Source organism: Pagrus major, chromosome 2, assembly GCF_040436345.1.
Source record: "Pagrus major chromosome 2, Pma_NU_1.0".
In the NCBI taxonomy this organism is placed as follows: Eukaryota; Metazoa; Chordata; class Actinopteri; order Spariformes; family Sparidae; genus Pagrus; species Pagrus major.
This window is the reverse complement of record NC_133216.1, coordinates 12,668,140-12,677,455: the sequence shown is the minus strand read 5'-3', so window position 1 is coordinate 12,677,455 and position 9,316 is coordinate 12,668,140. Positions and strand designations below refer to the sequence as shown.

Below are 9,316 nucleotides of genomic sequence, written 5' to 3'. Positions count from 1 at the left end.
ATGCAAAGCTCCTTCCTGGAGTGAGTCTGGGCTATAGGCTGTATGACGGCTGCGGGGATGAAAATTTGATACGAGCAGCCATAGAAGCTGTAAATGGAGAGGATTCAAAGGGCTGCAGTGGTCAGATCCAGGCTTTCTTAGGCCATTCATCCTCAGGAGTGAGTAAAGACATTAACATCATACTAAGCCCGCTGTCCATTCCACAGGTGAGAAGAAATAATTTTTGCAGACTATCCAGTTTTCATTGTCATTTTGGTTCACTCTTATTTTCATCATTTAAAATATATAGATTTATTGTATTGCACTGTATTTTTTCTTCAAAGGTTAGCCATTTTTCAACCTGTGCTTGTTTGAGTGACAAAAGACTATACCCTACGTTCTTCAGAACTGTGCCAAGTGACCGCTTTCAAATCATTGCTCTAGTGCAGCTTATGAAATACTTTGACTGGCGCTGGGTGGGAATTATTAGTTCTGAAGAATTGTACGCAGAGCAAGGTACTGCTGAATTTACTAAGGAAGCAATGAAAGTGGGCATATGTGTTGAATACAGATTACTTTTCTCTACCACATCTCAAATCATCTCTCAGTCAGATGCTATTGTAGAGACACTAAGGGAATCCTCATCAAAGGTGGTCCTGTTGTTTATGTCCCTGTCTGTCACGAAGTCATTTCTGTCCAAAATGGATAATTATAACATAACTGGAAAACAGTGGCTTGGCAGTGAGTCTTGGATCACACAAGCAGACCTGGCTTCTGTTGAGAGAAAAGACATTTTACAGGGGGCAATGGGCTTTGCCCTCCCTCAGGCATCCATACCAGGTCTTGCTGAATTCTTACTTAGCTTGAAACCTTCTGATGAACCACAGAGTGATATAATTAAAGCTATCTGGGAGAAGTTCTTTGACTGCAGCTTCTCTCCATCAAATACGTCTGCTATGTGCACTGGCACAGAAGATCTCAGGACAGTCTCCAGCGACTACACAGATGTGACACATTTCAGGCCTGAGAATAATGTGTACAAAGCTGTGTACTTGGTGGCATATGCCCTTCATGCACTACTGCAATGTAGCAATGGTTCAAATCCCACAACAGGAAGGCCTTGTGTGAACAAGAGTGAAGTTCGGCCTAAGCTAGTAAGTTCTAGTAAATGTATTCAGGCATAGTATACTTATGTTGGATTTAGTGTTTCTATTTTTTGTGTTTCACACACACAACAAAATAATATGTTAAGTATTCAGACAGGATTATATTTGAATACTTAATGTCTTGATGGTTTACTTTTGCTTGCAAGCTGTATGTAAGCTAACATGTAATTACTGTCTCTATAGGTGTTGGAACATATTCAGTATGTGAACTTCACCACACAGAATGGGGCCAAAGTTTTCTTTGATGAAAATGGAGAGTCAGTTGCCCAGTATGACTTAGTTAACTGGCAGATAAACAAAGATGGCTCTGCTGAGATTGTGAATATTGGTCAATACGATACATCTTTTCCAGAGGGGCAAAAATTCACACTAAAAGACACTGCTAAAATAGTTTGGGGAGGAAACAGTGGTCAGGTAAAGTAAATGGAATGCATGTGTAACCTGGGTTCTCTGAGTAGAGAGAGAACCTTCCTACCCTACGTACTTATGTCGCCACCACAGGTGATGTGTCTTAAAGAGTATCTACATTAGCTGACCCTGTGGTGAGTGGGGTGGAGAGGTAGTCTCAACATGATAGAGAACAACATTGTTATAAAATATTAGTCCTTTCACAGCCGAATGGCATTCTCTACCCAATAGGACCTGTGTAAACATTGCAATGTCATTGAAGCACAATACAGTTGCATATATGAATGTTGAGTTTTACTTATATCCTGTGTTTTACCTAATCAGGTGCCAAGGTCTGTCTGCAGAGAACCCTGCCCACCAGGGTCTCGTAAGGCCATAAACAAGTTTCAGCCAGTGTGCTGTTTCGACTGCATTGAATGCCCTGAGGGAACAATAAGTAATCAGACAAGTGAGTAAGGACTTTGGAATAGAATTAATGAATGTGTATTTATAGTACGGATAAATTTAATGACAGAATATCAAAAATCATTTTCTTTTAGTGTAATGATTGTATTTCTTCTTTTTTCTGTATGATCTCCTTCCTTTTACAGATTCTCCAGACTGTTTGATCTGTCCCCCCGAATTTTGGCCAAATGAAAAGAAAGATCAGTGTCTTCCAAAACCTATTGAATACTTGTCTTACAAAGAGGTCATGGGGGCACTTTTAACTGGATTTAGCTGTGTCGGTGTATTTTCATCCCTTCTGACGTCAATAATTTTTTTAGCTCATAAAGAGACTCCCATAGTAAAAGCCAACAATTCTGAGCTAAGCTTTATGCTACTCTTCTCCTTGACTCTGTGTTTCCTGTGTTCTCTGACCTTCATCGGCCGGCCCTCTGAGTGGTCCTGCATGTTGCGACACACAGCATTTGGGATCACCTTTGTCCTCTGTATCTCTTGTGTTCTCGGCAAAACTATAGTGGTTTTAATGGCCTTCAGAGCAACACTTCCAGGCAGTAATGTGATGAAATGGTTTGGTCCTGCACAGCAGAGGCTCAGTGTTTTGACTTTCACCCTCATTCAGGTTGTGATTTGCATCCTTTGGCTGACAATCAGCCCTCCATTCGCAAAGATGAACATGAAGTACTATAAAGAAAAGATAATCTTAGAGTGTGCCCTGGGTTCAGCTGTTGGATTCTGGGCTGTGTTGAGTTATATTGGACTTCTTGCTCTCTTGTGTTTTATACTTGCTTTTCTTGCCAGGATGCTGCCAGATAGCTTTAATGAAGCCAAACTGATCACCTTCAGCATGCTGATATTCTGTGCAGTCTGGATCACATTCATCCCAGCATATGTCAGCTCTCCCGGCAAGTTCACCGTTGCTGTGGAGATATTTGCAATCCTTGCATCCAGTTTTGGTTTGTTGGCATGCATTTTTTTCCCAAAATGTTATATTATTATTTTCAGACCAGAACAAAACTCAAAAAAACATTTAATGGGAAAAATACCACCAAGGACTCTATAACAATCTGTAATTCAAATATGTCCTACAGAACAAATGGCCTTACTGTGACAACAAATAAACCAACTTTACAGCATAGTCTGACTGATAATGTACACAGAAATTGTTACTCATGGCCTCCTCCTTTTTGTGATGTGCTGAATGAATTAAATACACTGACTCATGTCTTGTTTTCCACTCTGTGAAATACATTTAGCAACTGAATTATATTCATCTTGGACACAAGAATCATTCATGACATTCAGCCAAAGTCTTTCAACTTGAAATATCTAGTGGTGTGACTTCAGTGTAGGACTAAAGTGACAGACTAAAAATATTGCAAAAGTCAATAATCAATTACTGCCATTGGATACAGTAGTGCTGTGTTTAACTTTTGACGTGAAATTTCTGTTACAGTCAGATACTGGTCATATCTCGTTTTGGTTATTCCCAACTGCTTTGAAACTCAAGTGTTATTTTCAGGTGCATGTATTACTGAACATTAATGCATCATGAATACATATTTTCCATCACGTGTGAACATGACCCCAAGATACTTAAACTCCTTTGCTTGCGGCAGGAGCTCACCCCCAAACTGGAGGGGGGAATCCACCATTTTTTGGCAGAGAATCATGGCCTCAGACTTGGAGGTGCTGACCCTCACCTCAACCACTTCACATTCGGTTAGAATAAACCTTCTTAGGGATAAACAGATAATTGGAGCACACCCTCTGGTCCCCTTTTTGTGGATATGGGAAACACTACTCTGGTCTACCACTTCACAGGTCTTGTCCCTAACCTTCACATGGCACTGAAGAGGCGTGTCAACATCCGCAGGATCTGGTCTTTCCTCACAAAGGACGCAACGCAACTCCTGGTCCAATCGCTGGTCATTTCCTGCCTGGACTACTGCAACTCTCTCTTGGCTGGACTCCCAGCCTCTGCTACTAAACCCTTGCAAAGTATCCAGAACGCTGCAGCGCGCCTTGTTTTCAATCTACCCAAATTCTCCCATGTGACCCCCCTCCTCCGTGACCTCCACTTGCTTCCTGCTGCGGCCCGCATCAGATTCAAGACCATGGTGCTGGCCTTCAAGGCCGTCAACGGAACTGCATCCATCTACCTCCAAACACTGGTCAGACCACACGCCCCAACGCGAGCACTTTGCTCTACTACATCAGCTGGCCGGCTGGTACAACAAAGGCCACTCAGCGAAGTCACGACTCTTCTCTGTTCTGGCGCCCCAGTGGTGGAACAAACTCCCGACCAATGTCAGGATAGCAGACACCTCTACAATGGAGACTTTGAATATGACCCACTCAGATTCCATGTCCCCAACCAACCCTGGGAAAAGCATGAAATTATGATTGAGACAACAAGGAGGGCAATCTCAGTCGAGTGACATACCTTGAAGCCAGACCAATGGGGGCCAAGAAGCTTGTTCTGTTGGAGATATTCACAAAGTTAAGTAAAGACATTATCTCAAGTGTTTTAGGAAGAAATGGATGACGAGAGAAAGGTCTGTAATTCTTTCCATCGGAAAAGTTGAGGATGAGTTTCTTCAAAAGAGGGCTCACTCTTGCTTTTAGAAAATTAGGGAAAAAAACACTTTTCAAAGATGTAGCAATAGGGTGGGTAAGGAAAGGAAGGTATACAGTGTAAGATGGACAGAGTACAGATGGTTGAGTGGTTAGAGATAATGAGGTTTAGTCCCTCGTTTTTGTCCCCATCATGGACTGCTAAAACCCGGGTGTGACACTGGATGACCAGGTGTCCTCCGCTACCAAAATCTCTGACAACCATTGTCCCTCACTGCATAACTCCTTCATCCCCTGCACTAGCTACCAGCAACTGCTTGAATCAGTTTCCAGACATTAGTTCTTGCCTGCCATGCTATGTATTGCTCAGGCCTAATCTACATACAGGATATGGTCAAACCAAACATCCCACCCTGTCCACTACGCTCTGCTATTGCCAAGCTGTTTGGTACATCCTTCCTCTGAAAGTGGCCCATCTATCGCTCAACAAAATCATGACTGTTTGCTGTCCACAATGGTGGCAGTAGCTACCCATTGACACCAGGACAGCAGAAACTCTTTACATCTGGAACAGACTGAAAATTCTTCTCTATCTCTCATTAATTCCAAATAATACTTTAAATAGTTCATATCTTATATAGTTGGTGTACTTGCATGACCCTAATAGTTTTGGGGTTGCATTTAATCAAGCATTCCTATTAGTTAATATGGTACTCCATGAATACAATTTATTTTCTTCATGTACGTAGTAATTTACTTGTAATTTTCATACTGGTTATACCATATCCAGAAAAAATGAAACGTACAAGTGTTTCCACAAGATTTTCTGTAATTAACCACCTTAAAAGGCCCTTTGTTTGCAACATGTAAGTCACCAGGATACATTTCTTACAAGTGCAGTGATGCATAAACAATCATCTTTGGTGCTGGTGATTTTCTTGTGGCAGAAAAAGTTATAAAGATCAGCTCCCAGGTCATAATTGCTTAAGTGAAGGGGAGGATGCCTCATGATGGGTTGGATCACTATTATGTTTTTCGCTCTGTTGGCAAAGACAAACGCAGAGAACCAAACTTGCAAAGTAATTGGACAGACAGGGTTCATGGAATTTTCAAAAGAAGGGGATCTTATCATTGGTGGAGTTTTCTCTTTGAGTAGGACAAGCATACTGGTAGATAATGGCTACCAGACACTTCCATATACATACTGCAAAAAGTAAGTGACTATGCTTTAAATATGTAAAACACTGTATGCAATGTTAGAGAAAAGTAGCATGTTTTATGTGATCTGAAATGACGAGCTGTAATTACAGACACTGTCTTTGCAGTTGGCATGACAGGGAATTGAAGTTTGCCCGGACAGTGATTTTTACTGTGGAGGAGATCAATAGAGATACAAAGCTCCTCCCCGGAGTGAGTCTGGGCTATAGGCTGTACGATGGTTGTGGGGATGAAAACCTGATAAGAGCAGCAGTAGAAGCTGTAAATGGGGGAGATTCAAAGGGCTGCACTGGTCAGATTCAGGCTCTCTTAGGCCATTCATCCTCTGGACTGAGTAAAGACATAAACATCATACTAAGCCCGCTGTCCATTCCACAGGTGATAAGATCTGATTCAGAAAGAACAAAACAAAACAAAACAAAAACAAATGTAAATTGTCCAATTTTCACTGTTGTATTGATATTTTTTATTTGCATCTTTAGGTAATACAGATTTATTGTATTTAACATATGTTTTGCTCTTTAAAGGTAAGCCATTTTTCAACTTGTGCTTGTTTGAGTGACAAAAGACTATACCCCACGTTCTTCAGAACTGTGCCAAGTGACCGTTTCCAAATCACTGCTCTGGTGCAGTTTATGAAATTCTTTGACTGGCGCTGGTTGGGGATTATTTTTTCTGAAGACTTGTACGCAGACCAAGGTACAGCTGAATTCACCAAGGAAGCAATGAAAATGGGCATATGCGTTGAATACAGATTACCTTTCTCTATGACATCTCCACTCATCCAATCCAAGTTGGATGCTATTGTAGAGACACTAAGGAATTCTTCGTCAAAGGTGGTCCTGTTGTTTATGTCCTTGTCTTTCACTAAATTGTTCCTGTCCAAAATGGAGAATTATAACATAACTGGAAAACAGTGGCTTGGCAGTGAGTCTTGGATCACACAAGCAGACCTGGCTTCTGTTGAGAGAAAAGACATTTTAAAGGGGGCAATGGGCTTTGCCCTCCCTCAAGCATCCATACCAGGTCTTGGTGAATTCTTACTTAGCTTGAAACCTTCTGATGAACCACAGAATGATATAATTAAAGCTTACTGGGAGAAATTTTTTGACTGCAGCTTCTCTCCATCAAATACCTCTGCTATGTGCACTGGCACAGAAGATCTCAGGACAGTCTCTAGTGATTACACAGATGTGACACATTTCAGGCCTGAGAATAATGTGTACAAAGCTGTGTACTTGGTAGCATATGCTCTTCATACATTATTGCAATGTAAAAATGGGTCAAATCCTACAACAGGAAAGCCGTGTGTGAACAAAAATGACATTCAGCCGAAGCTAGTAAGTTCTACTAAATTATTCTGGCATAGTATATTCATGCTGTATTTAGGGTTTCTATTTTCTGTGTTTGGCTCAAAATGAATAAATCTTAGGTATTCGTTCAGGATAGCATTTGAATACTAAATGTCTTTTTGTTTTTTCTTTTGCCTGAAAGCTGTATGTATGCTAAAATGCACTAATTGTCTGTAGGTGTTGGAACATATTAAGTATGTGAACTTCACGACACAGAATGGGGCCAAAGTTTTCTTTGATGAAAATGGAGAGTCAGTTGCCCAGTATGACTTAGTTAACTGGCAGATGACAGAAGATGGTTCTGCTGAGATTGTGAATATTGGTCATTATGATACTTCTTTTCCAGCGGGGGAAATATTCAAACTAAAAGACAACATCAAAATAGTTTGGGGAGCAAACAGTAATGAGGTAATGTGAATGAAAGTTTGTATGTGTAACCCAGGTTCTCTGACAGTAATTTGCCACCCTCTGTAAAGGTGACATATTTTAAAGAGTATCAGCCTTAGCTGACCTGGTGGCTGTCAATTTATGCACATATGGAATACAGAAGGTGAAGAGTTGGTCTCATAATGGTAGAGAATGTAATTTTATTATGTCTTGGTCCTTTCACAGCTGAACGAGAATCTTAAATTCATAGGATCTTTGTAAACATGACAATGTCAGTGATGTACAACACATTGGGTTGTATTATTGATTTTTGCATGCTGTGTTTTGCCTCATCAGGTGCCAAGGTCTGTCTGCAGAGAACCGTGCCCACCAGGGACCCGTAAGGCCATAAACAAGTTTAAGCCAGTGTGCTGTTTTGACTGCTTTGAATGCCCAGAGGGAACAATAAGTAATCATACAAGTGAGTAAGGGCTTCAAAATTGAATTAATTTACGTACATTATATTAAGGAGAACTGAAATAGAATATAATATAGAATATCAAAAATGTTGTATTTCTGCATTTCCCTCTTTTTAAAGATTCTCCAGACTGTTTGATCTGTCCTCCCGAATTCTGGCCAAATGAAAAGAAAGATCAGTGTCTACCAAAACCTACTGAATACTTGTCCTACAAAGAGGTCATGGGGGCACTTTTAACTGGATTTAGCTGTGTCGGTGTATTTTTATCCCTTCTGACATCAATCATTTTTTTGGCTCATAAAGAGACTCCCATTGTAAAAGCCAACAACTCTGAGCTGAGTTTTCTGCTGCTCTTCTCCTTGACTCTGTGTTTCCTGTGTTCTCTGACCTTCATTGGTCGGCCCTCTGAGTGGTCCTGCATGTTGCGACACACAGCATTTGGGATCACGTTTGTCCTCTGTATCTCTTGTGTTCTCTGCAAAACTATAGTGGTTTTAATGGCCTTCAGAGCAACGCTCCCAGGCAGCAATGTCATGAAATGGTTTGGTCCTACACAGCAGAGGCTCAGTGTTTTGACTTTCACCCTCATTCAGGTTGTGATTTGTATCCTTTGGCTGACAATCAGCCCACCATATCCAAAGATGAACATGAAGTACTATAAAGAAAAGATCATCTTAGAGTGTGCCCTGGGTTCAGCTGTTGGATTCTGGGCTGTGTTGAGTTATATTGGACTTCTTGCTCTCTTGTGTTTTATACTTGCTTTTCTTGCTAGGAAGCTGCCAGACAGCTTTAATGAAGCCAAACTGATCACCTTCAGCATGCTGATATTCTGTGCAGTCTGGATCACATTCATCCCAGCATATGTCAGCTCTCCTGGCAAGTTCACTGTTGCTGTGGAGATATTTGCCATCCTGGCATCCAGTTTTGGTTTGCTGTCATGCATTTTTTTCCCAAAATGTTTCATCATTGTCTTCAGTCCAGAACAAAACTCAAAAAAACATATGATGGGAAAAATACCACCAATAAATCTTTAATCTGTAATCCAGAAGTGTCCTCTGATACTAATGGCCTTAGTGTGACAACCGTTGACAGTAAAAATAGTGGACAGAGTCACTGTGACATCACCCATTGGTTTCTGAAAAGCCAAAATAAAGCTCACGTTGCCAGCTTCCGGCTGTTGCTATTGTGACAGTACAAGACTGAACTGCACTCTCGGCTAATTAAAAATGGGAAAAGAGGTGGAGCGTAGGTGGAGCTGAAGCAAGCCTAGTTAATTAAATAAGCCTACCTATCTCAAAGCTACCTACCTAGCTAATGGTAACAAGCTAAAT

General features: G+C 41.0%; 2 protein-coding genes across 2 annotated transcripts; both read left to right on the top strand.

Moving 5' to 3' along the window:
* Nucleotides 1-3,057, top strand: LOC141019388 (extracellular calcium-sensing receptor-like). Its single transcript, XM_073494296.1, has 5 exons — nt 1-20; nt 290-1,133; nt 1,329-1,559; nt 1,878-2,001; nt 2,144-3,057. Exons 1-5 carry the CDS (start codon nt 1-3, stop codon nt 3,055-3,057), a joined length of 2,133 nt encoding a protein of 710 aa, XP_073350397.1.
* Nucleotides 3,058-3,665: 608 nt separating this feature from the next.
* On the top strand, nt 3,666-9,019 carry LOC141019378 (extracellular calcium-sensing receptor-like). The gene is made up of 4 exons (XM_073494284.1): nt 3,666-3,716; nt 7,319-7,549; nt 7,865-7,988; nt 8,106-9,019. Exons 1-4 carry the CDS (start codon nt 3,666-3,668, stop codon nt 9,017-9,019), a joined length of 1,320 nt encoding a protein of 439 aa, XP_073350385.1.
* The last annotated feature ends 297 nt before the right edge of the window (nt 9,020-9,316 follow it).

What these genes read in the sequence shown, in the direction of transcription:
- LOC141019388 (XM_073494296.1), top strand. Translation starts at nt 1, where the DNA reads ATGCAAAGCTCCTTCCTGGA. An exon ending in ATGCAAAGCTCCTTCCTGGA is followed by an intron (nt 21 to 289) that starts GTGAGTCTGGGC and finishes TAAAATATATAG; the next exon opens with ATTTATTGTATTGCACTGTA. An exon ending in AACAATAAGTAATCAGACAA is followed by an intron (nt 2,002 to 2,143) that starts GTGAGTAAGGAC and finishes TTCCTTTTACAG; the next exon opens with ATTCTCCAGACTGTTTGATC.
- LOC141019378 (XM_073494284.1), top strand. Translation starts at nt 3,666, where the DNA reads ATGGCCTCAGACTTGGAGGTGCTGACCCTCACCTCAACCACTTCACAT. An exon ending in CCTCAACCACTTCACATTCG is followed by an intron (nt 3,717 to 7,318) that starts GTTAGAATAAAC and finishes AATTGTCTGTAG; the next exon opens with GTGTTGGAACATATTAAGTA. An exon ending in GGGGAGCAAACAGTAATGAG is followed by an intron (nt 7,550 to 7,864) that starts GTAATGTGAATG and finishes TTGCCTCATCAG; the next exon opens with GTGCCAAGGTCTGTCTGCAG.